Source organism: Neovison vison, chromosome 2 (genome assembly GCF_020171115.1).
Source record: "Neovison vison isolate M4711 chromosome 2, ASM_NN_V1, whole genome shotgun sequence".
In the NCBI taxonomy this organism is placed as follows: Eukaryota; Metazoa; Chordata; class Mammalia; order Carnivora; family Mustelidae; genus Neogale; species Neogale vison.
Window position 1 is genome coordinate 31,074,816 of NC_058092.1, and position 27,384 is coordinate 31,102,199.

General features: G+C 38.3%; 1 protein-coding gene across 1 annotated transcript in view; it reads left to right on the forward strand.

The window, feature by feature from the left end:
• RLF (RLF zinc finger) overlaps positions 1–27,384 on the forward strand; it is a 94,508-nt gene that overhangs the window by 30,155 nt on the left and 36,969 nt on the right. Inside the window, exons 2-5 of the mRNA XM_044237922.1 lie at positions 1,582–1,736; positions 2,821–2,902; positions 6,792–6,924; positions 21,536–21,738. Coding sequence (XP_044093857.1) covers positions 1,582–1,736; positions 2,821–2,902; positions 6,792–6,924; positions 21,536–21,738 — 573 coding nt within the window. The remainder of the gene's footprint in view (positions 1–1,581; positions 1,737–2,820; positions 2,903–6,791; positions 6,925–21,535; positions 21,739–27,384) is intronic.

Below are 27,384 nucleotides of genomic sequence, written 5' to 3' on the forward strand. Positions count from 1 at the left end.
AGCAGTGTAGGATTAGAGTAGGCTCTCCATAAATATTTGTCCAGTGAATAAAATGGTGGATGGATCAGCAAACATTTAGTGAGACTTGAGAATGTTCTGTGGTGGTAGAAGTGGGTGGAGAATTGTTAGGCTTGTGAAGATTGATAACACATAATATCTGACCTCAGGGAACATAAAATCTGGTATTGCATATAAATTTGTCAAGTTCTTTGGTTTTAGATTAACCAGTGCAGACAATAAGTAATTTGGTGACTTGAAACGGGCTTTGTTTCTAACAAAGATTTTAATAAATTTCTTAACAGAGATTATATAAACTCTTATTTATATAACAGATAAGCACATATTCTATGTTCCTTCTCTGTACTCATTTAGCTGCAAAAAGGATTGTTATGGGGTGAGTTTTATGATCCTCTGTTATTAAGGGTTTTTTTTTTTAATTAAAATTTGGGATTTGATCAAATGAGGACATAATGCTCTTCTGAAAATATGGAAGGAGCTCACATCTCTAAAATGTGGTAGGGTAGCAAGATAATTAATTGAATTGCTATCCTAAAATAAATGGCTTGATCATTCAGGTATGCAAAGACCAGGTAATCTAGTATTATAATCAGATAATCCAGCTAAGCGTTTTTATTGTCTGTGGTATAATTGTTTATCATGTATTTCCTTTAAGGTTCTTTTTTTTTCTTTTTTTAAAAAAAGTAATCAAGGCTATTCTTAATTATTGGAACTGAGATAGGGACTGTTACTTTGGAAACTAAAATTGCAGAGAATCCAGTGGAATCCTGCAATGCTACCACAGCTATTTGTAGTTCTTTGGGCAAAAAAATTAAAGACAAGAAGTTAGAATTTTTGAAGAAATTGTTCCGGGGGGTGGGGGGTGGGAGTGGTGGTGGTAATGAATTCAAATCACATGTAATTCACTCAAGATAAAGCTGCCTCTGAAAATAAGACTTTCCTATAGAAGTAGCCCCAGTCAAAGAGTTAGGATTAGCCCAGTCAGAATGTGTTTCTAAATTTTTAAAAATTTTTAAAAATTAATTTTTAAAAATAAAAGTAGTTAAAAATACAAGTATAATATCATTCTTTCATAAATTGGTTAGTGTAAATTGAGCCAAATCTTAATTCTCTTTATGTAGGAAAAAAATGGATTTTGTGGAGTTACACAGCTGAGGGTCATACTCAGGAATAAGTGTCTTTTTGAAGAAGGCAGGGATCATAGTTTTATTCTCGGATACCCAGTACTTGGCACATGGTTGGGGCTCAATTTAATGTATTAGTGAAACTCATTATTGAATTTCAGAGATCGAAACTCCCAGACCTCTAGTGAGAACAGCCTTAGATATTTTATGGCTTTACTCTTAGATTTATTCTCGTGTCAGAATAGCAGTTCTGATTTTTCTTTAACTCAGTAGAATCAATTAATGAAGTGATGGAAAATAGAATCCTCTAAACAAATTAGAGCCTAAAAAATTGTATGCATTTATTAGGAAAAAAGGGGAGCAACCACGTATTTGAGAACAAAGACTGTCTGTTTCATTGTTTTTATTGTTTAATTAATACTTTAATTTTATTTTTTAGACCTTATTGCAATATGCAAGCAACAAGAATGCCTCGGAACATATGGTGTATCTTCTGGAGGTATATCGACTTGCCATCCAAAGCTTTGCCAGTGCACGCCCATATTTAACTACTGAATGTGAAGATGTCCTCTTAGTGCTTGGCAGATTAGTACTGTAAGTTGAAGTACTTAAGTCACTGTTAAAATTGAGTACTTAGGTTGTCATGTTTGCCTGACTTCTCTTTACTATGAAATCCCATTATTCAGAGCACCAGAAGTCATACCTTCGAATGAAACTTCCTTTGCTCTGAGACTTCATACTCTGGTTCCTAGGAGATTAAGTACAAGTGAAGCTCCAGCCACACAGCATAATCAACATAATCTTTAATTGCCTCCAGAGTCTCTTCTCACTCAGGTTTAGCATCCAAGAATGATACAGTTTCTTTATTTAGGTATAGATCAGTATAACTAACAAGAGTATCTGGAAACTGTAGTGGTCTTTGAGGATCACTTTGAGGGGAAATACTATGAAATTCTGCAGTTCAGTTAGATTATTGGAACTAAGAACAATTTTACTAGCAGAAAATATTAGGATATATATAAGATTACCAGCCTGAGTCAATAATAATTTAGCTGCTGTTTTAATATTTGGCTGCCTATTAGCAAATAAAATTATACCTTTCACGTAATTTTCATCTGCAAACTGAAGAGGTATAACAGTTACTCAATTTTTAGATTTGTTTAGCTTACAGATTGTTTGGGAGGATAACTTCTAGTCTGGGTGGTCTTGATATGTTATAAGTAGAGAAATGATCTTGCCAATCTTTCTGTTCCTTTGCAAGTGACAAGAGCCTACACACATGATAGTTACATATATTTATTACATATATTTATCTCCTTATCAGCTGAATTGACAGTAGCGTGAGCTCCTGTTTTTGTCTTCTGGAATCAGAATGGTTCCTATTTGAGTACCCTCCTATATCCTAATAAACTAAATAAAACTGCTTGGAATATGATTTCTAAAGGGAATATATTATTTTCCAAATGTTTTAAAGCCACAGTGTCCTTATAATGCCTCCTGGTTTTTCTTCTTTTCTTTTTTAAAGTTGAAAAGCCAATATAACTAAATTGAAGAAAATTTTAAAGAGTAAGAAGCAAATTTTAAAAAAAATGTGAAACATATACAGTATCATTGTCATACTGTATTTGATATGCGTATAGCCACATTTATATACTGACTTCATTATTTTACATTATAGGAGTTGTTTTGAATTACTGCTTTCAGTGTCTGAAAGTGAACTGCCATGTGAAGTGTGGGTACTCTTCCTTCAGTCTCTACAGGTGAGTTGATTTGGGCTGAAAAAAGGTCTTTGTTAAGATATCCAAGACACCTACTTAATTTCTCCCAGCAAACTCAAGTGGAAAATTTTGAAGAAAAACAAGTACATTGTATATTGGTATTCAGTTCATGAAATTTTGAGAAAGAGGTCTTCCAAATGAAGGGATGCGTTAAAAATTGTTTTTGTCTTTCATTTTGTTTTGTTAGCCTTTGTATAGCTTAGGAATGAACACAAGTTGTCATTACTCAGAAACAAAGTTTAAAAACAAAAGCAAAGTTTTTAGACAGAATAAAGCTATTACAAATATAAAATTGTATGTGGTTATAAGGTAACAGTATTTGGATCATTCTGAGTACACTTATCTAGTAATTTTCCCCTAACACTTCAGAGATTGTGTCTAGCATAATGAGTCCCTCAGACAACCAAAATAGTCAATCATAGATTCTATTCATGCATTTTACTTACAGAAGAGCTATTGGCTCTCATATTGGCTTGATTATCAGCTTCCTTAATAGGTAAGTACATCAGAAAGCAGCAAGTTATGGAGGGTAGAATTGGATAGGAGGAAAATACTACAGGAGGCAAATTTGCATGTCACTGATAGAGACAGAAAAACTGTTCTAAAAAATACACACAATAGTAATAGCTGTCATTCGTTATCACTGTATACTAAATACTGCTTTCTTCTATGTGTTTTGTGTCTTGTAGTCAAATTACAAACCTTGTAATGTAGGGATCATTTGAATCTCCATTTACAAACGGGAGACAGGCATAGAGAATATTAATTAGCTTGCCCAAAGGATTTATACCCAGAGCTTGCTTTTTGCCAGCTACTTCTTGGGACACAAACTCTAGTAGTCTGTACCTGTTTGATGTAGGCACAAGTAAAGATTTGTATATTAACATACATACCTCATTATCTGGACATTTCTTTCCTTTGGGATATATAACCCAAAACGAAATGATAATAATGTTAATCTCAGGGTCCTGGGATCGAGTCCCGCATCGGGCTCTCTGCTCAGCGGGGAGCCTGCTTCCTCCTCTCTCTCTCTCTGCCTGCCTCTCTGCCTACTTGTGATCTCTCTCTCTGCCAAATAAATAAATAAAAAATCTTTAAAAAAAAAAAATAATGTTAATCTTTTTGTTTTGGGGAAAAGAGGATTTTTTTTTTTGGTCCTATCCTTGGCCTATTTTAATCCCTATAATGTGATCCCTAATTCCTCACATACTCATACAGCTGGTAAAATCACCTTGTCACACTGTGTTTTGAGGCCTGCTAGTAGTTTTGTCCTGGCATACAAAGGTCTAGAAGGGCAAATCTTACTATTCTTGTTTGGGTTGTTACTGTTTACTTATAATAGTATTCTTTGCAGAGAGAATACTGTCTTAATTCTTTATTACTTTCTTAGATCATATGCCTACATAAAATACTTGCCTTTTCTCTCTACCTGTGTAACTTTTTCCACTGTTTATCAGATAGGATGTATTTTTGAATATGTGTTGAATAAAATGAATTTCAGTAGAGGTACAGATAAATGTAAGACATGGTCCCTGTTGAAATCTAAAAGGTAAAAGCCCTGAAGTTTTCTTATTTTAGTGATAAATGAACAAGGCAGCAGATAGTTTTGTTTTTATTTTTAAAGATTTTATTTATTTATTTATTTATTTTTTTTTTTTTTAAGATTTTATTTTATTTTTATTTGAGAGAGAGAGACAGTGAGAGAGAGCATGAGCGAGGAGAAGGTCAGAGGGAGAAGCAGACTCCCCATGGAGCTGGGAGCCTGATGTGGGACTCGATCCCGGGACTCCAGGATCACGCCCTGAGCCAGAGGCAGTCGTTTAACCAACTGCGCCACCCAGGCGTCCCTTTATTTATTTATTTGACAGAGAGAGGGATCACAAGTAGGCAGAGAGGCAGGCAGAGAGAGAGAGGAGGAAGCAGGCTCCCCGCCGAGCAGGGAGCCCGATGCGGGACTCGATCCCAGGACCCTGAGATCATGACCCGAGCCGAAGGCAGAGGCCTTAACCCACTGAGCCACCCAGGCGCCCAGGCAGCAGATAGTTTTGAGGAAAGTTTTGGTAAGAGAATAGTTTTATCAGAGCAGGCTGCAGACAGAACACTCTCATTCACTACATTCAGTTTATGTAACCCTCCAGATCTTTGCCTATGGATATGAAAATAAACCCTGAAATGGATTTTCTAATAAACAAAAACGAGGTCCTATTTTTGGCAACTTTTTTAAACCTAATTTTATCATGGATGTATGTCTAAGTTTGTATCTATAGTTCTCCCGTATTTGATGATTTCCTGCGCTTCTGTTACGTGGTTGCACCATAAGTTATTTGGCCAGATCTCTGTAATTTATTGTAAATAGTACTACGGTAAACTTCTTGTGCTAGTATTTCTTTATTACAGATTTCAGGATGTGGACTTGTATATATTTTACCTTAAAAAAGAAACAAATTTAAGTTTTAAAATGATTCTTAAAATTCTACCATAGTTTTAAAAGATTTTAATATTCCCCTTTAAAAGTAACTTTGCTGTAATATATACCTGTTGGTAACAAAGAATTATGCACATCATTCTTATGCAGAATACACTATATTTTGAACAGATGAAAAACAGAAAGCTGTTTTTATTTTTAACCCAGACTGTGGTCTTTCATTTTAGTTTCTGTGTATCATCGTGGATGGTATTATTTCCTGCCAAAGTGTGATGATATGAGTCTATTAAATATTACATATAATTTACATATAAGGTAATCAGACACTGCAAATTCTGAAATTTTTACATAGAATCCTCATCTTCATTGTAGAATAAATGCTTGTTATCTTAAGTTAAGGAGAAAGAAGCCTGAAGAGACTTCAAGCCCTTAAAGGAAAAATTGCAACATTGGTTGAATACTGCTTTTAGTAAACTGTTAATTGGAAATAACACTTTCTGTGTCAGTTCTAAATTTTAAAACCTTTCTCTTGAGAAGGTAACAGCATATTGGGAGTGCATGTGTTAAAAACCTACAATTTTGACACTAAAATTATGGGGAAAAATGAATTTTATTTTTTATATTTCACTTAAGTGTATATAAGATTATATTCTTTGGTCTGTGAACATCATTAACTTATATTTTCCAAAGAATATTGCTATAAATGGAAGCTTAATGTTTCATGAGAATTTCAGCATTCTAAAATAAGAAAAAAAACATTAAAATTTTAGAATATGGGAACAACCAGCAATCCTCACTAGTAATAGAGGACAGTGGAGACATAAACTTAATAATTTATGTCAAGTTAAATTTCTGATCCCTTTCTCTTGACCCTTTTTGTACATAAATATTTTGAAGAACAAACTATTGGCAATTATATTTGTTTTCTGAGGAGATTGAATGAGCTAATAACCTAGGCTTTCCATGATACTTTAGATAGAGCCACTTTTCATTTAAAATGTCATTTGATAGAAGAATTTAAACATTGAAAAAATACATCACTTGGCCTCATTAAGTAATACTTCTATTAGAAGGAATTGCCTTTGTGAGTACTGTAGAATCCTTTAAAAGAAAGCTGTACAGTAGTCTTAAAATAATTTAGTAATGTGAGGTTGTAAATTCAATTGTCATAATTTTACCTAAGGAGAATTTAGGAAAACATTTTAAAGGTGCCCTTTAATTTAGTGAATACATTCTAGTTTCTTTCTTTCTTTCTTTCTTTCTTTTTTTTAAAGAAAATAGTAATAGAATTCACAAAGCTTTGAGGAGTTTTTTTTCCTGCTTATTTCTTTTTAGGAAATGCAAGATAGTAGTTCCTTTTGTAGATGTTCAGATACATTGAAAAGGCAAAACTATTTTTCACATTGCTTATTAGCCTATTTTCTGGATATGCTGTTTTTGTTTTAGGAGTCACATGATGCATTATTGGAATTTGGGAATAATAACCTACAAATACTGGTTCATGTTACCAAGGAAGGGGTGTGGAAAAACCCAATTCTTCTTAAAATTCTGTCTCAGCAGCCAGTAGAAACAGAAGAAGGTAAGCCTTAAAACTTTACTGACTATATTGAAGGAAGATATAGATCTAAGAGTATTATAATTCATTAATGGGTTAGAATTTTGTGACTTATCACCTGTGTGTCTATACCCAGTCTGTTCTCCTTTGAGTAGTAAAAACTAACCATTAGCATTTAACGTTTTGCCTAAATACTCTTGTTTTAGGTAGTGTTTTAACTATTCCTTTTACTTACTTTAAAATGTTTCATTGAGTAACAGTGTTCATATAAAGTTCCTGAGATACAAATGAATAATCTGTTTCTAGTCTTTGGTATATGGTAGAGCTTTGCTCATATGTTCTTCACTGGTTACTATAGCTAAGAACCATGAAGAAAAATTGCTTTTTTATTTTAAACTTATGAAATATTGGAATTTAGCATTTTGTAGAGAAATGCAAAGAATGAAAATTTTTATTTGCAGAATCATTAGTTTAAGAACAGATGATTTGTGGATTTGAATTGGTATTTGCATGTTAAGCACAAAAAATTACCTCATTTGATACTACCAATTGTGATTTCATTTGCTTTAAGTTAGTAGAAAATTAAAAGGATCACATTTTGTTAAGTATGTTTCTGTAACAAAAATGAAGTTCAGAAGAGTTTTTATACTTCTGGTATGTCTTTAATTTAGGTCTTAAACAGACCATTTGAATATCCCAGTTAACTTATTCATTTATCAAGTTTGACAACCTACTATACACATGCTATTATAGTGGGAAGATTGGCGATGGGAGTTCTCAGAGTTTTCTCTTGGTTCTTTTTAATTCTGTCGCTCATTAGGGGAAAAAAGAATAAGAGAAAGAGCTGTTAAGTAGAAAAAGGTTGGTTTTACTGTTTCTGTTGAGGTTTCCCATAAATCTCATCCCTTTGTAGATACAAGCAGATGGAGGCTAAAGTACCACTTTTCTAATTAATAAAAGTTGCTTAGAGGACAGAACCAAGTAGTTTCAGAATAATCCCAGAATTAGGAAGATCCCAGTCCAGATGAGGCTTGACTAAGGCATAGAAGAACGCTTACTCTCTTACTCTCTATAGTCCGGCCTAAGCCCAAGAGGAAGAAGGGTGGAGTGGTTATTAAATGTCCCCACTTTATTAAATATTCTCTTGATGTGCTAATCAAATACATCACCCTGTCTCAGAAATTAACAGTACTTAATTTCTTTTCATATAGAAAAAAATCAAGAAAATAGAGAGAAGCACTGCTCTCCTAACGTCTTGTCTCCTCTCTATTCAATAAAGATTAAGTACCCGCTATCTTAAGACTCTGAATGGGTTCGGAACCCCTGCATATCTAAGCAGTTATTCTGTGAACAGCATATAAGTGGTGGGCAACCTATGTAGTCTTCCTGCTTTCTCGTTTGGCTCTTACCCTAATTTTAGGTCAGGAGATGAGGAAGATTCTTTTATGGCTTCATTGCTCTTGTAGCCCAGGTATTAACATTCATTTCAAACTAGAAAGCAGTGACCGTCATCTCATTAATTGTTCTCTGTTCAATAAAAGTACACATTTTTTAGCCTCCAAGGAACTCAATAAATGCTTTTGTTTATTTTATTTTATTTATTTTTTTGGATTAAATAAAAATTTTTTTTTCCTGTGGTGCCTGGGTGGCGCAGTTGGTTAAGGGTCCAACTCTTGGTTTTGGCTCAGATTGTGATCTTACAGTGGTGGGATCGAACCCTGCATTGGGCTCCATGCGCAGAGTGGAGTCTGCTTGAGATTCTCTCTCCTCCCCTTGCCCACCACCCCCTCCGCATTCTCTCCCTCCCTCCCTCCCTCCCTCCCCACCTCCCTCACTGAAATAAACAAATAAAATATTTTTATTTATCTTGCTTTGAATTCTTGAATTTTGTGTCCTCCCCATCCCCTAAAAAAATGGTATATTACTGAAAGTATGTAATAAATACCAATTGTTGGTGCTTCTACCTGGAATAGTCAGCAGAGAAATAATGGGTTCTCCCACCTAGATTTTAGCCCAGGTACTAAAGATTTTTCCATCCCCAGTGGCCTCCCACAGAAGGTGGGATGGTGAGACCAAGCCCACCTAAGGCTACACTGATGGTTCCCATTCTGAGCATCAGCTCACGGAACTGTCCCTCCTCGCAGCAGTGATGGCAACAGCTTCCTAGATCCAGGCGGCCACTGACCAGGAGACCTCAGCCCACTGTGAACAGTGGGGACCCCCACCACCATAATGGAGTGATTCCAACTCCCAACTCAAAGGACATCCAGAGCTACCATCTGGTATCTGCTAGTATTTCCATTTGACTTCTACCCTACCTGGCACCCTCCTCCCCCTACTTTCCCATATCTTATGACATCAAAACAATAGCTTTTCCCTTTTTCCTTGAGACTCAGAGCCAGAGCTACAGTCTTTTTTTTTTTTTTTTCCTCTCTCTCTCTCTCCCCTACAAAGGGTTAAAGGTAGGGTTTCATCCTTGCTCAGATTCACCAACTCCTTTCCCTAAATCAAGCTGACAAGGAACCAGCTCCTACACCATTTCCTTTCTTCCCCACCCTAGTTTATTTTTTGTGACCCCTCTACCCCTGACCTCTGAAGCCATTTTATGAATTGTCATGTGCCGCTTGAGCCTCCAGTAAAAACAAAAATGGGCTTTCTTGTTAAAAAAGAAGACTGCCTTCAGCTCAGGTCATGATCCTGGAGTCCCGAGATAGAGTGCCACATCGGGCTCCCTGCTTAGCAGGGAGTCGTCTTCTCCCGCTGACCTCTCTCTTTTCATTCTCTCTCTCTCTCCCTCTCAAATAAATAAAATCTTAAAAGAAAAAAAAGAAAAAGGCTGTTTTTAATGACCTTAAGTGTTAACCATTTTTTACGTGTTGAAGTATACACAAGGTAAACTGTCACGATGTTTACAATTTATTTTTATTTTTTTTTATTTATTTTATTTTATTTTATTTTTTTTAAAGATTTTATTTATTTATTTGAGAGAGAGAGAGACAGTGAGAGAGAGCATGAGCGAGAAGGTCAGAGAACGAAGCAGACTCCCCATGGAGCTGGGAGCCTGATGTGGGACTAGATCCCGGGACTCCAGGATCACGCCCTGAGCCGAAGGCAGTCGTCCAACCAACTGCGCCACCCAGGCGTCCCTACAATTTATTTTTAAATGGCTCAGGAAAAGAAAAACCAAGGAAAGATTGCAAAACAGTTCAATTGTTGAATCTAGATGGAAGAAGGGATATATGATTAAAAATTATTTCGTACTAGGCGTGTCTGGGTGGCACAGTTGGTTGAGTATCTGACTGTTGATTTTGGCTTAGAATGTGATCTTGGGGTCGGGTTGAGCCCCACATAGGGTTCTGTACTCAGCGGGGAGTCTGCTTGGGCTTTTCTCTCTCCCTCCCGCTTGTACTCTCTCTCTCAAATAAATAAATGAAAATTCTAAAAATTTCTTTTGTACTAAAATGACAAAAATACAGAAAGGATAAGACTTGTTGATATATACTTTATTTTCATTTTAAATATAGAAATGTATAGTTGAATTTCCTTTTTAAAAACAAAGTTAAGGGCTGCCTGGGTGGCTCAGTGGGTTAAGCCTCTGCTTTCGGCTCAGGTCATGATCTCAGGGTCCTGGGATTGAGCCCCTCATCGGGCTCTCTGCTCAGCAGGGAGACTGCTTCTCCCTCTCTCTCTCTCTGCCTGCCTCTCTGCCTACTTGTGATTTCTCTCTGTCAAATAAATATATAAAATCTTTAAAAAATAAAAATAAAAACAAAGTTAATGGACGCCTGGGTAACATAGGTAAGTGTCTTACTCTTGGTTTTTGCTCGGATTGTGATCCCAGGGTTATCAGGCTTCCTGCTCAGTGGGGAGTATGTTTGAGATTTTCTCTCCCTCATTCTCTGCTGCTTCCACTTGTGCTGTTTCTTTCTCTCTCTCTAAAATAAAACTTTCAAAAAAATAAATGAAAAAGTTAAGATGTATAATTTGAATTTTAAAACGCAGGATTAGGGGACCTGGTGGCATAGCTGGTTAAGCACCTGACTCTTGGCTTCAGCTCAGGTTGTAATCTCAGGGTCATGAGCTCAAGCCCAGTGCTGGGCTTTATGCTCAGTGTGGAGTCTGCTTGAGACTCTCTGTTCCTCTGCCCTTCCCCCAATGTGTATTCTCTTGCCGTCTCTCAAATAAATAAATAAATAAATAAGTCTTAAAAAAATATAATGTAAGGGGCACCTGGGTGGCTCAGTGGGTTAAAACCTCTGCCTTCAGCTTGGGTCTTGATCTCAGGATCCTGGGATCGAGCCCTACATTGGGCTCTCTGTTCAGCAGGGAGCCTGCTTCCCCCTCTCTCTCTGCCTGCCTCTCTGCCTACTTGTGATCTCTGTCTCTGTCAAATAAATGAATAAAATCTTAAAAAAAAATTAAAATGTAAGATTGGTTTTTGTGTTAAAAGTTGTTACATTGGTGTAATTGGTTGTAGTATATTAAGTAAAATAGTTTTGTTTCATAGAAATAATAGCTACAGTTTAGAGTGTTATGTGGTAAGCACCATGTTAATGCTTTCCATATCTCATTTAGTCCATAAACCAGGTAAGGGATTACACATGCCCAAGACCACGTAGTTAAAATTGGAGGGCAGAATTTGAACCCAGGTGAGGAGATATTAAAAGTTTATGATTGAAGACTGATAACCACTCAGTTGCTAAATACATGGTTTTATTAAACTCCTCTAAAAATGTAATTGTGCTTAGTGCGATGGGGAATGCAAAAGTTAACGAGACATGGTATTTGTTTACAAATTGCTCATGGTATAAGAAGGGAGATGACAGAAACATAATAGTAGCTGGTGTCGAGCATTTACCCTTTGCCTGGCCCAGTGCTAAGTATCTTATCTGCATTACTGGTATTTCGTTTATGATTTGTTCCACTTGAGGCTCAGAGAGGTCAGTTAATTTGTCCAAGGGTCTCACCGCTTTGTATGTGCCAGAGTTATGATTCAGCTTCACATTGATGATTCCAGAACCTGAAATACTAACTTCTTTACACTGTAATCCTTTCTACCTGTACTTAAAGAGAAGAGTAAGTATGGTGAAAGAAGTAAAATGCTGTGAAGATTTGTAGACGAGGGTAGCTTGTATAGATAACATGCCTGTATTCATGGTAGGATTTGTGAATATGCTTACAACATATAAACAGCAGATAAACAGCAGAATCTGAAGTTAGGCAGAATAGTATATTAGTAGGACAGATTAACAGCAGAATCTGATGTTAGGCAGAACAGGATATTGGGTTGGCAGATGTGGCAGGCAATATATGGAAGAAATAGATTGGAGACTTTAAAAAAGAATTGCTAGGATACAATGAGAATGTAATAATAATTGAGGGACAGAGTTGGTAAGGAAGGATCATGCCAAAATTTCATTTCTGTATGATTGAGAGAATACCATTACTGAAAATAGAAGTGAGGAATGAGGAGCCATTTGAGTGGGAGATAGGATTTTGAGTTCAATTTAGTGCCTGTGGGACTAAAATGGAAAAATCCAAGTGGAAGTGATCTGTTTTCCATTCATACTTTTTGACCTTGACTACATATTAGAGCATCTACGGAATTTAAAACCAACACATACAGTCTCCCTCTCTCTCTCTCTGTCCCTCCCCTCCTCCCCCTCTGTCTCTCCTTTTTTTCCTCCCTCTCCCCCTCCTCCCACCCCAGGTCTAGGCTTCACCTGCTAAATCAAAATCTGCACAGTTGGAGCTCTAGAATCTAGACCTTTTTTTTTTTTTTTTAAAGATTTTATTTATTTATTTGACAGATCACAAGTAGGCAGAGAGAGAGAGAGAGGAGGGAGCAGGCTCCCCGCTGAGCAGAGAGCCCGATGTGGGACTCGATCCCAGGACCCCGAGATCACAACCCGAGCCGAAGGCAGCGGTGGCTCAGTGGTCTAGACCTTTTTGAAGTACCACAGGAAGTGGGAGCCTTCCACCTATCTATAAAAAAGGAACTATGTGATATGTTTTAGTGGGAAAAGAAATGGGTCCTCTGTACTCAGAATATTTCTGGAAGCAAGAAATTGGGGAGGGAGACTAGAGTACTGGAGTTAGGGCAGAAAGGAGACAACTTTTATTGTACACCTTTTTTGTGCCTTTTGAATTTTGTGTCATGTGCATATATGGTATTACCTGTTTCTGGAAAGAATATTTAATACTAGAAACAATAGCCAAACTACGGAAAGACACTGGTTATCCACTGACTGATGAATGGATAAAGAAGATGTGGTGTGTATGTATATACACAATAGAATGTTACTCAGGCGTCGAAAAGATTGACATCTTGCCATTTGCAACAACGTGGATAGAGCTATAGTGTATTATGCTAAACAAAATAAGTCAGAGAGAGACATAAAATATGATTTCATTCATAAGTGGAATTAAGAAAGAAATAAAATATACGAATCTGGGGCGGGGAGGAGGGAAACAAACCATGATACTTAGCAGTGGAGAACAAAATGAGGGTTGATGGAGGGATGTGGGTCAGGGGTGGGCTAGATAGGTGATGGGTTTTAAGGAGGGCATTGTGATGAACACTGGGTGTTGCATGTAATTGATGAACCACTGAATTCTCTTGAAACCAATAATTACACTGTATATAAACTAACTAGAATTTTTGTTTATTACTGTGAAAGAGGATAGGCAAGGGGGCAACGCTCAGAGATGAAGACCCTTTGCGCTTTTTTGCTCCTGCTTTTATTGGTTGGTCCTTCAGGATAGTCCCAAATCCTTTTTTTTTTTTTTTTTTTTCTTTTAAAGATTTTGTTTATTCATTTGACAGGGAGAGAGGGAACACAAGCCAGGGGAGAGGTAGAAGAAGAAGCAGGCTTCCCGCTGAGCAAGGAGCCTGATGTGGGGCTTGATCCGAGGACCCTGGAACCACCACGGAGCTGAAGGCAGCTGCCTAATAACTGAGCCACCCAGGCACACAAAATCACAAATCCTTATCACTGTTTCTCAAGCACCTGATGTGTGGCAAGGGGTCTTAACGGAATTAAGAAGATCCTTGGATCGAGTCCCGCTTCGGGCTCTCTGCTCAGCGGGGAGCCTGCTTCCCTTCCTCTCTCTCTGCCTGCCTCTCTGCTTACTTGTGATCTCTCTCTGTCAAATGAATAAATAAAATCTTAAAAAAAAAAAGAAGATCCCTTTATGGGAAAGATATGAAATGCTAATCTTTGTGTTCTTTGAGTTCTGCTAAACTTAGCCTAAGGGACAATGTATACATCTCTTAGGTCACAGAGTGGCTGTTCTGGGCTAAGAAAGCTTGGGGGCGGGGTGGCGGGGGACAGGTAGTTCCTCTTGGCATTCCAAAGGCCTAAACCCTTCTCCAAAACCTTCTCTACCCTCAGGGGCTCTGTTTTTGCAAGCCAGGTGTTAATGGCTGATTTCATGCTCTACATTAACTCCCACATCTCCCCCTTTTTGTTTCTTTAAAGTGGCAGCAAGTAGTTCTTGAGACATTGCTCTGTGTACATATGCTTCACATCTCTGATGGTGGATAGGGCATTTATTCTAGTTTTGTAGACTATGATGAGAAGAAAAATAGTAATTATTATTACAATAGCAAAGAATCCCCATTTTGTGGAAGAGAAACATGTGGCCAGGTTAAGCCACTCCGGATTGTTAGAAAGAGATCGCTGAGCTTCTCTATGAAGTTTACGATTTCCTACCACCATCAGTGTGGTGAGGATTTGATCCTTTAGCTACTGAACGTCAGAAGTTAAATTACCATGGAGCAATCCATGCATTTGCTTCTTTATCTGTTCCCAATCATGTATGGTCTGGTTCTGGGACATGGGGGTAACACAGATGGATCTGTGAGCCCAGTCACATAAGAGGCCTTGCCAATAGGCTAAGACTTCTTTTTTTTCCCCCCAAGATAATCAATAGCAGCTCCCATTGGTTGAGGACGTCCTGATATTTTTGATCGATAGTTTGTTGAAGTTGAAATTCTCTTGTGGTATTAATAGCCAGCTGATCCACAAAGGCATCAGTCTGAACCGAGTGAGGAAGAAAGGCAACTTACACGCTAGTGGGAGTAATAATTGAGTTAGCTATGATAATGCCGCAGTGAGTAGACCTAAGAAGCTCTTGGGTCTGCTGATGTCAGATAATGCCTCATTCAGAAAGCTAATGGATTTGGATTCTTCCCAACCTCTCGGTTAGATTAACAGGGATAGTGGCATGGTTGAAAATAGGAAAGGCGGGGGTGAGGGGGGGTGCCTGGATGGCTCAGTGGGTTAAAGCCTCTGTCTTCTGTCAGGTCATGATCCCGGCATCCTGGGATCAAGCTTCACGGCGGGCTCGCCGCTCAGCAGGGAGCCTGCTTCTCTTCTCTCTCTCTGCCTGGCCCTCTGCCTACTTGTGATCTCTTTCTGTCAAATAAATAAATAAAATCTTTTTTAAAAAAACAGGAAAAGGGGTATCTGCCCAAGTAACAGGTTTCCAGAGGGAGATTTACAGGTCCATAAAAGGACATGAAGCACCTAGGTGGCAGCAGAAAGACAAGAATACATAAACCATGGTAGAACTGGTGTTAAGTACAGATACCATAGCCAAGAATATGTCTTCAGGAATAGAGGGTTTACTAGTCTGTTGTAGAATCTCCTCACCTTTCTGGGTCATTTTCTTAAGGTCTCCCCAGGTCATGAATTTGGCCTTGTGGGTACTGGGGAGGCACCTGATAGCCAGCTGTTTTGCTTCTAGATTCAGGTGACTCTTCTGAGGGCTTGGATTCTGGCTGTGCCAGGCCATGGTAATGTTTAGCATTTCTATCATGGATAACCTTGCCCACATATGAGGCTTATGGTTATGAGTTCTACTGGTCCCTGCCAAATGCCCATGTTTGGGTCCTTCCAGAGTACTTGGGCTTGCATTTTTGGTGGGGAGTAAGGTTTAAAATGTTTTTCTTTGGCTGGAGTTTCTAAATTAGAATTTAAATTAAAAAGATTTAGAATAAGCAGTGCTTTCTGTAATTGTGCTTTAGGATCCATATCTCTCCCTTTGTGTTTTGTATCGTGCACTTAAGGGTAGAATGTGCCTCTGAATAATAGCCTGATTATGACTGATTTGTCTCCCAATAATTTGCTGTAATTTATTGGTGAATTCAATAAAGGATTCTTGGAGGCCCTGCTTAATAGAGGCGAAAGAGCCTTGATGAGTGCCCTGATCAGGGATTCATTCCCAAGCTGAGTATGCACAAAGAGCATTGTACTAGAGGGTCCGTAAGAAATTGTCCTCTATCTATGGGGGCGCCTGGGTGGCTCAGTGGGTTAAGCCGCTGCCTTCAGCTCAGGTCATGATCTCAGGGTCCTGGGATCGAGTCCCGCATCTGGCTCTCTGCTCAGCAGGGGGCCTGCTTCTCTCTCTCTCTCTCTCTCTCTCTCTCTCTCTCTGCCTGCCTCTCCATCTACTTGTGAGCTCTCTCTGTCAAATAAATAAATAAAATCTTAAAAAAAAAAATTGTCCTCTATCTATGAATGGACTTCTCCCCTTAGGCATATTGTCAACTCTAAGAACTCCTGCTAAGTGATGGAGCAGCTTGTTGTTCACATAAATTGTCATACTCAGTATGTCAAATGGAATACTGAGGGTCCCCAAGTACTGCTTTACATAAATGCTTTTGTTTACAAATGAATATTTTATCACATTTCTGTAAATCATTGATGACTTTTTGTTTTTTTAAGATTTTATTTATTTGATGGAGAGAGAAACACAGTGAGAGAGGAAACACAAGCAGGGGGGAGTGGGAGAGGGAGAAGCAGGCTTTCAGCCGATCAGGGAGCCCGATGCAGGCCTGGATCCCAGGACCTTAATGACTGAGCCACTCAAGCACCCCAAATCATTGATATCTTAAGAGAAAGTTTCCTTAATCCTAGAAGAGTAAACATTAGGAGAGTCAGCAATGATTTAAATAAGAGTCACAAAACTGTAATAATCTCTCAGTTCATTTAGTCCCATGTTACTAATTCTTGCTTAATTTGAATGCAACTTTGGTTAGTTCTGGAAGTTTTTACCCATTTCAGTTTTTTAGGTTTTAAAGATACCAAATACCTGTATTTGTCCTAAGTCCTTTATATGAATTTCCTTAAAGATGAAGCTCATTTTGTAAGAGAATAAGAACAATTATAAATGGTGAAAACCCAGAGATGGACATTGTTAATGATCTGATATGAGAATTCTTTATGATGCTGTTGACAAGGAAACTCAGTTATTTCTGTAACACATGAAACAATTCAGTAGCCAGAATATTGAGTGTTGATGACCTCATACCAGAAGGTAACATACCAAACAAGCCTAATTAGTCAAGAAGACTTTGTTCATGATTTAAATCTTGGGGAAGTTTGTTAAAAACTTGGAAAGTTTTAAAGGACTTGCCTAAATGGGATTACGGATCGTCAAAGACTTAATAAAGGCAAAACATAGAAACTGTTTTTTTCTGGAGATAGCAGATTTTCAGTCTTATACCAATCTACTCACAAAATCCCTTTATTTTAATCTTAGTCTGTCCTGACCACACCTAAAATTCCTTTCCAAAAATTTTTCCTTCAGACTTTCTACAGCTTCCTTTTGCATTCACATTTTGTCCCAAACCATCTCTTTCCAAACAACCAATCTTACCTAGGACAAAGTTACCTTCTTTTTGCCTTCAGCAAAAATGTATTTCCATTCCTTATCTTTCTTGTACATCTCCTACTTTTCTACATACAGAGTTGCCAAATTTTGCACTCTTAGAAATCTTAGTCTCCAGTGAAGACTAAGTAGTAACCAGTACTGAATCGTTACACCAAAACTTTAGACGGCAAATTTGTGAATCAGTTAAGTACAAAGCATGTTTACCAGCAGACTTAAATATCCTTGGTTTCTTTACAGTAAGTAGTGAAAAGCAGAAACCTATGTCCAGTAATCAATGATTTAGGACCTTATCCTATTTGGAAAAAACCTAGATGTCCAGTGAATTTAATCCCATTTGCCATCCTAGCAAAACTTTAAAGTTTCAGGTTACTAAAGACTTTGAAAGCTATTTTAACAATTATCCATGAAAACTTTGAGACAGGCAATTAACCATCATTTTAAGTTACGTTTTTGTTAAAAATTGCAGCGGAGAAAACACAAACTTATTTGGCCTTCAGTAGATTTTGGTGGAATAGATGTTTCATATTCAGCGCTGGTAACTTTAAATATGTGTCTGTCTTAATTAAACTGGCAACTTTAACTTAACTATTTTAACTTAACTTTAAATACTGAATTATGTTCCATCTGGATATTCCCCATTGTGAGTTTTTACCTGAGACACGGGTGGGGAATTCTAGAGTGAGTGGTGTTAGGTCCAGGGGGTGCTCTTCTTGCTCCTTGATAGTGAACGGAGAATCTTGGAGCCATGGTGCTTGAGGCACCAAGGATGGTCTGGAAGCCAGTTATACAGGCTGCATCCAAGGTGGTGCAGAAAGAGAAAAGGGAGGGGGAAACAAAAGAGGCAAAGCGCTGCCAGAAGGCAGAGAAGAAAGGATTCCTGGTTCTAGAGCTCATCAGCTCCAACAGAGGCACAAGTGCCATGTTTTCCTGCCAACAAGGGGGAATATACGGTCCATGTCAGGCTACAGAAGACGGAGAATTTCCCCAAAAGAAAGGGAGTTTCAGCAGCTGTTTGGGAATATGCCTTAGAGTCCTCATCCTCAGGTAGACTAACCACAGTTGGCTCCAGTTATAGCCATTAACTTGGGAAATAAGTGAGGGAGAAGCACCTACATCTGTTAAAAACAGAGAGGAGTCAGGAGTCCCCTTTGTCTGGGATATCCTGTGTTTTCCTCCAGTAACGTGGGTTTACTCAGAGGAGGCCGATTTAGGTAATTATCATGCAGTATGTCAGGAGGGAGTTTACTAGCCGAACACGTTCTGCAAGAGGCTGTTACAGTGCTGGTATAGAGCAATGAAAATATCCTAGGTAACCTAGGTCTCTTTGCCCTAGAAGAGATCTGATAGATCCCAGATCAGTCATTACCTAAATTTGACAATCCAAATCATTTCCAGTGGGTTAAAAGGCACCCCAAAGGATAGTCTTTAGGAACAGAACAGAAGGTTCATGACCTAGAAAATCTACCTGACACCCAAGTAGCATCCCACACAGGATGTCAGAGGTCCTGGTGTCAGACCAACCCGAAGTGTCCCCAGAACAAAATCCCTATGACCACTGCCACTGATACAGGTCCCTATAGGAGGGAGGCCTGCCCTCCTCCCTGCTAGACTACCGTGGGTACCAGTTTATGGACCTAAAGACTGTGCCATGAAGGTCATGCCTTATTTTACCTTGCCTTGAAGAACCTGCTGTTTTTAACCCATGGAAAACACTAGAAGTTTTACAAAGGGGAAATCGTCCAATTTTATAGGTTAAGTAGTTAGTAGAGGACATTGATGGACAGTAAAGATAGTCCATCATGGTCTAAGTAACATTGCAACACATGTAATCTTTACAGCCAACTTCTAGCCTAGGAAATGGTCCCATGAAGTATTGCTTGCTAGATGTAGCCCCCAGTAAGAATCGACTAAGTGGAGGGCAAAGGGGGCAAGGTGGTGGAATTTCCTAGTCAGGGGTAAGAGGGAGCTCTTCCTCTTTGTTGTGTCCAACTTGAGAAGTTAAAGGGCAAATTTGGGGAGCCGGAGGAGTTGTAGTTCTCCTTCTTTTTCTTTAAAGACGTTTGAATTGTTCTCAGCATGTAAAGGACCAGAGCGGACCTGACTAGACCTCAGATAGTAAGAGAAGCAAGGTATACCTTTTTACCTTGTTTATGGCAGTGTTTCACGTTCTTTCCAGTTCTCTTCCATGCTTCTAAATCTAACGTTCCTCAGTCAGGGAACCTTGGTTTCAGTTTAGTAACAACCTCTGACAAACCCCAGAGTTGGTCCTCCATTACAGAGGCCGTGCTCAGCTTAAGGAGCTGTTTCTCATTTATAGTAGCCCCGTTAACCTTTAAAAGTTGCTTTAAAACATGTATTGTTGCTGTCCAAGAGAGGCTTTGCCCCGTATCAGGAGTTCTTAGAGGACTTTTAATTCCGTAAAAATACCTAAGCCTAAAATTTCCCCACACTCGGCCATGACCCAATGCCAACTTATTGTGCACAGACTTTTCATTTTCAGGGCCGGGGGTGGGGTCTGTACGGTGTCCATTGCATGATGGTCATGTTGGGGTCACTACATGCTGGGAATGGTCAGCAGTCCCTATACCTAGAGATGAACGATTATTCCACACCTCACTGAGAAAGAGAAGGTGGCAAGGGGACCAACGCTCAAGAGACAAAGATCAACTAGTTCGAATTTAAATAAAACTTTGAAAAAAGATAAAAAACTGTACAGTTAGTTTTGATGTAGCTAAGACTGGGCCAGTGGCTCTCCCTGCAGTGGCTTATCATTAATATTAATGATTTCTACTCCATATATGGCCTGTGGGCAAGGCAGCATGGTTATCATCTGAGAGGCTTGTTAGAAAAGCAAAATCTCGGGTCCCATTCCAGACCTACTGAATTGGAATCTGCATTTTAACAAGATAACCCCTGGTTATTCAGACGGCACTTTCAAGTTTGAGAAGCACTATTTTAGATGAAACACCTAAAGCAATTTGTTCCTGACTTGCCTTGACATATAATATTCTCACCTCTGTTCTTTAAATAATGGTGTGTAATGATGTCATATGCTTGTTGAGTATCTGCTTTTCATAAATTGAGGGATTGTCTGAACACGGTAAAAGTCAGTGCTCAGATGCCTAATACTTAGTACCGCTCAGAGCAGCGTTTTTCAAAGTGTGTACTGAACCAGGAACATATATTTTACATTGTACTAATAATATGTGTAAAAGGGTTCTCTGGTCAAATCAGTTTGGGAGACATTGGGTTAAATAAAAGTGAACAGTTTTCTTTATTGCAGGACTGTTCAGAGATTTGACCAAGGAATCCTTTTTTTTTCTAGGACTATCTCTCAGGTCTTTTGGTCGGTGGAACACACTTTGAGAAATTCCTGGTTTAGAGGAAAGAACACCACTGGCTTTGGAATCCTTGGCAAGTTACCTAATTTCTCTGAATATTAATTTTCCTAACCTTAAAGTGGGGATAATAATACTTGCCTTGGTGGTGGTGTGAAGAATAAATGAAAGGTACATAGAAACATTCAGCCTAAAGCTTGGTACCTCATAAAAGTGTTCACATGGTAGTTGTTAATGTTCCATGGGTTACTTCTTTTTCTTGCACTTGTGCTTACAGATCATTTCCGTATTCCTTAATATCCTAATCAGAAGAGAGGGAGGAGAAAGTCAAATAATTAATTTTGATAAAATGTTAGTAATTTTATTAAGAGTTTTGGTGTTCAGAATAAAACTACTCAGTAATGTGGGAATCATTAGCAAATTTAATTTATTTTGCTCTATGCTCTATTAGATGAGTATTGAGATCAGAATAAATTTCCCAAGTTATATCAGCTGAACTTTTACTGAGCTGATACAACTAACCAGCAACAGAAGGTATCAAACTTTGATCACTTTGAACTTAACCTTGATGTGTTATGAGGTAATGTTACCAAATTTTTATTTTTCCTTTTTTCTAGTCAATAAATTGATTGCACAAGAAGGACCTTCCTTTCTGCAGATGCGAATAAAACACTTGTTGAAATCTAACTGCATCCCTCAGGCCACTGCTTTATCAAAACTATGTGCAGAATCTAAAGAAATTTCAAATGTATCATCTTTTCAGCAAGCCTATATCACATGCTTATGTTCCATTCTCCCTAATGAAGATGCCATCAAGGAGGTGAGTAAAGCAAATAACCACTCTTGTCGTTCACAGTTACTAAGTAGATTTTGATAAATGTTGCAGGGCAGGATGAAAACCAAGACTCATGTTTTTTCTGACTACTGAAAAATGCCATTCTAAATTGCATATAACTGTTCAGCGGTTGGAATATAAAATTTGTTTTGTAGGTGGATTCGAAAAGTAGAGAATATGCAGATGGGTATTTATGTGTTTGGGCAGTGATTTGCTTTGAAATCTTTAAATGTAAAGTTATTTTTTTAAATTGATTTCTCTGTGTTTGGGGAATGTAGAAATTACTACATCAAAAGATAAACTAAACAGAATGGCGCTTAGCTGTAGTTTAAGTTACTTCATACATGTAAGTGTAAGCAGAGAAGTGTAGGACTTTAGAACCCATGAATACATTTTGAGCTATTACTAAGTGGATAAGCTGGTTACCATGGAAAATAAGGACAGTTGAGTCTTTTTAAAAACCTATTTTATCAGTCAGATTGCATTTTTTTAACCTGAATCATTGTCTTTTAAAAAGTTGGAATTTGCTTTCTCTAATAGTTTTTGATAAATTATATGGAGAAAGATGAGGAATTCCTAGCTATGTTCCATCATCTACCTATAATTCTCTTAGATCTGATACATGGATTCTCATTTTACCTGTACACTGAACTTTTCTTACTAAAGGTAAGAATCCCAAGGGTCTGGCTTTATGACATAGTAATTCTTAAACTTTAATGACAATTTCAGCTTACAGTTTTATATATAATTTCCTACTCCAAATGCAACTCTCTTTCTGCCTCCCTCATTCCCCAGGACCAAAAATCTGTTGATCCTTCACCTGTGTCACTCTCCCTCATCCTTCCCATGTACTCACTTCCCTCCTTACTCTGCTTTCCCATAGTCAGTCAAAATTATCATTCCCTCACTTTCTCTACTGGTTTCTCCCTTAATTGTACTTAATTTGACTAACCCGCATCCTGATTATCCCTAAATTTTTACTGCCTCTATGTCTTTACTGTACCAGTCAGTCACATTAAATTTTTTAAAGCCATTCTCTTTCCACTTCATAGATTACTATTTCATGCTTTGTCATTTTTCTTCAAACCAATACTAGAATGCTTTCTGCCCCATTGCACTTTCCATTGATGAACTTTCTCCCTATTTCTCTGAGGAAATTGAGGCAGTTCAAAGAGAATTTCCATAAGCTGCTTCCATGACATCTGTTCCGGTACCTGTATCTATGCATGCACACCTTTGCTTTCATTACCAATGATAACTATCTGTTTTTCTATACAAGGCACTCCCCTTGACTTCAGTATCACATCCCATCTGCTCTCACCCCCTCAAGAATAATGCTACAGTACTTCTTTTCTCTACTGCATCATCAGTTAGACCCCATTGCTGAAACCTCCTGTCAGAATTTATGCTGTTCTTTCTTTCATCTTTAAAAAGATTCCACTTCCCCTTCCAGAGACCACCCAATTTTTCTCCTGGCCTTTCAGCATAATTTCTTGAACAGATTATGTGAGTTTACTGGGTTTTGTTTTGTTTTGTTTTTTTAAAGATTTTATTTATTTATTTGACAGACAGAGATCACAAGTAGGCAGAGAGGCAGGCTCCCCGCTGAGCAGAGAGCCCGATGTGGGGCTCGATCCCAGGACCCTGAGACCATGACCTGAGCCGAAGGCAGAGGCTTAACCACTGAGCCACCTAGGTGCCCCGAGTTTACTGTTCTAACATTTTTCTCTTTGAACACATTATTTGTTTTATAAGGTTTTATTTATTTAGAGCTCAAGATAGGGAGAAGCAGAGGGAGAGAGACAATCTCAAGCAGACTCTGTGCTGAGCCCCCCAGGTGCCCCTCTCCTTGAACACATTGTAATACAGCATTCACCCCTGCCAGTCCACCACATTGCAGTGGTGGTGCTTTTTCATGTACTCATGATGATTTCTCAGTATTCATCTTACCTAGTCTGACTTGTCTTTTAAACTTTTAACAGTTTTCTCACTTAGATTCTAGAATATCACATTCTCTTGGTTTTCTATGCACTTGACAGGTTAGTCTTTCTCAGTTCTACCTCGCTCTTCTCCTCATCTCTCTGATGAGTAAATGTTGCAGTACTCTAAGACTCTCCTTGTGTGTCCTCTGTTTTTACCTATACATACTCCGTTATCTCCGTGCATATCCGTGCATATCACTCCGTACATCCTCCGTGATCTCTTTTAGACTCATGGCTTTAAATACCAACTATGGTCAGAATCTGAAATCACCAGCCTAGCCCTCTGCTCTGAATTCAGACTCCTATCCAGCTGCCTAATCACTGTCTCTACTGGCATGGCTAATAGCATATCAGACTTCACATGTCCATAATTAAGCTCCTGATTTTCCTGATATTAGGGCTTTGTTTTAATGAGCTTTCTTCTGAATGAAGTCTGTATCTGTCTAGTCTGTGTTAAGAAGTGGAGATAGGCAGGGAGTGAATAACTGGCTTTCATTTTTTTGAGTCCTTACTGTATGTTAAGCACTATGCTAAATGCTTTAGATTGTCACATTCAGTTCTCACAACTCTATTAGTGAGGAAAGTGAGGCTCAGATCAAGTAATAAGTTTGTGCTTACATGAAAGTGATTAAGCTGAGATTCAAACCTGAGTTTGGTATATGATTACTAATATTATATAACAGATACAGAATAAATATTATCCTAGGTGATAAATACCTAAGGGTTTATATGCCAGATGGTATCTTAGGCATACAAACATGAATCCACAAGTCTCTGAACTGGCCTTCTTGTTTTCACTCTTGCCCTCTACATTTTATCTTACCAAAAGTAACTAGAATAATCTCTTTAAAATTTAAGTGGGGCCATGTCATTCCCTTGATCAGAACCACACAGCAGCTTTCCATCTTCTTCAGAATAAATCCAGAAGCCTTTATTCAGTGTGTGATGGCCTCTAGCTACTTCTATAAATATCTCCTATAAATATCTCTGACAGTATCTTGTACAACTTAATGCTCCCTGCTCTCTAGCCACCCTGTCTTTGTTGTTGTTTAAACAAACCAAGCATATTCCTGCCTTGGAGCTTTATAATTGCCATTTCTTCTGCCTGGAATGCCCTTCTGTAAGATCATTTAGATGGCTTGTTCCTTTAACATCATTCACATTCCTCTGCAGTGTTGCCATACCAGGGAGACCATCCTCACTGTTCCATCTAAAATAGTATGCTGTCCCCCTACACTGCACTGTTTTTCAAGTAATACCTGTTGTCCTTATTAGAAATAAATACCGATACATCTAAAATGGTCCCTTTCATTCTCTGTTCTCTTACCTGCCTGTTTCTTCTTTGCGTTTGTATTACTGCTTCCACTAGACTTCGTATTTGCTGCTTCTCTCTTTCCTCCCACTAGATTGAAAACCGTAAGGATGGGGACATAGGTTGGTTCACTGCTGTATCTCTACATTTGAGAAGAATACTTAGCATAATAGGTATTCATGAGGGACTAACTATAAACCTGCATGCTAATTTATTTATTTGCATTGTTGGGAAGGGTAAGGAGATAAGAGACTGCTTACCTCTAATAAGAGCTGCAATATTTTGTGTTTGGGAAACTTAATCAGGTTCAATTACAGTAATGGTTATATCCAGCACTTCATATATGCCAGAAGAATTCAGAAGAAGTGAAAATACTAGACATGAATTGATTCCTCTTCATTCTGTAATATTAACAGCTTTTCCTTTAATGTCTCAGCCTTTGTTTATTTAAAACTTACTTTGTAGCATTGTATGAGACATTGGCAAAAACAGAAGAATATGTATTACCTAGTTTGGATGCCAGAAACAATTCTAGAAATAAATACTAAGCTGTATGCTATTGCCCCTAAATTCAGGAGAAGTGTAGAATCTTTGTAGACTGGCATATAAAGCTTTATAAAAATCAGTCCTTTAGTTGGACCTTGAAATGATGGTAGGGTTTAATAAGTAGAAAGAATGGTTTTGGGATAACTGCCTGTGCATTAGTAAAGGCAGAGAAATGAATGTGTACATTATAGGGGCCCAGTAGAGCACACCTTGCCATGGCAGAGTATACGTGTTGAGGTCTTATGAAAAATAAGACCTTTTGGGGGGTAGAAGGGAAGTCCTTTGGGACTCTAGTGCATTAGAACTTAGATTTAAGGGTCATTTCGTGGCTCAGTCAATTGAGCATCCAGCTCTTGGTTTCAGCTCAGGTCATGTTCTCAGGGTCATGGGATCAAGCCCCACATCAGGCCCTGTACTCAGCATGGAGTCTGCTTGAGATTCTCTCTCCCTCCCTTCAATCCTTTCTCTGCTTACATGTACTCTCTCTCTCTTAAATAAATACACATTGGGGTGCTTGGGTGGCTCTCAGTTAAGTATCTGCTTTCCACTCAGGTCGTGATTCTGGGGTCCTGGGATCGAGCCCTGCATCGGGCTCCCTGCTCAGTGGGTAGTCTGCTGCTCCCTCTTCCTCTGCTCCTCCCCACCACAAGTGTGCACACTCACTCTCACTCAAATAAAGTCATTAAAAAAAAATAATAATAATTTTTTCTTTAAAGAAAGATTTTTTGATGTAGAAAGTAGGAAGGTTTTGAAGGTGGGAAGTAAAAATGACTCAAACTGTGTTTTAGGAAGCTTAGAAAGGGTATATTAGGTTTAGAAAAGGTTGCATTTAGCAAGAGGAGAAAGAACAGGACTTGCTGACAGGACCGAATTAAGAGGATAATGTGCAGAGACGCTGTCAAGAGGCTCATAGGGCCTGGGAGACCAGAAGAATGGCAGTGTTCTGCTAACTGACTAGAGTGGCAGAGGTATGGACAACAGGGAGGACTTAGGAGAATAATTGGCTTTGTTTTATTCATGACCTGTCCCGGTTTATTGATAAGAAGACAACAAAACAGGATTTTCCCCCTGAAGTAGCATAATTAATTCCTTTCAGCAAATTTGTTGAGTTTGTAGGGAATAGGGTTAGAGGAAATGTGATTTGATTTTCCACAACAGTTATTGGAAAACCATGGCCTGTGGGCCAAATCCACCCCAGCTGCATGCTTTTGTAAATAAAGTTTTACTGGAACACAGTCATGCCTATTTGTTTATCATTTGTGACTGTTTTTACTCTACAGTGGCAGAGTTGAGTAGCTGTAACCGAAACGACCAGGCCCACAAAGCTGTAAATATTTTATATCTGATACTTTATAAAAAATGTTGGCTGGCCTCTAGTCTACAAGAAGCAGATTTTCCAGTGTATAGCAGACATTAAATATCATTTAGTGTAACACTTCGTGTTTTACTGGTGAAACTGAGGCCAAGATGATAATGTTTCCAAGGCCCTACCTGCATTAAACTAATTGGAGAGTTCAAACTCAGGTTATAACATAAATCTCCTTGCTTCCTGGCTGTACAGTACAGCTTATTTCCAGTTGGTAAACATGGTGAGCCATGTTAAAATAGGAAACATCTTAGTGGTATATCATTCTGTTTGTATTTATATATTTATGTATGGGTGCGATTTAAAAGTTTTATAATGTTTGGGATTAATTAAATATATCAATGTAAAAACATTTAACACATATCTTAAAATTATTTCACTGCTACCATCATAATTAGTCTCTTCTCCAGTGATGTTTTCTTTTG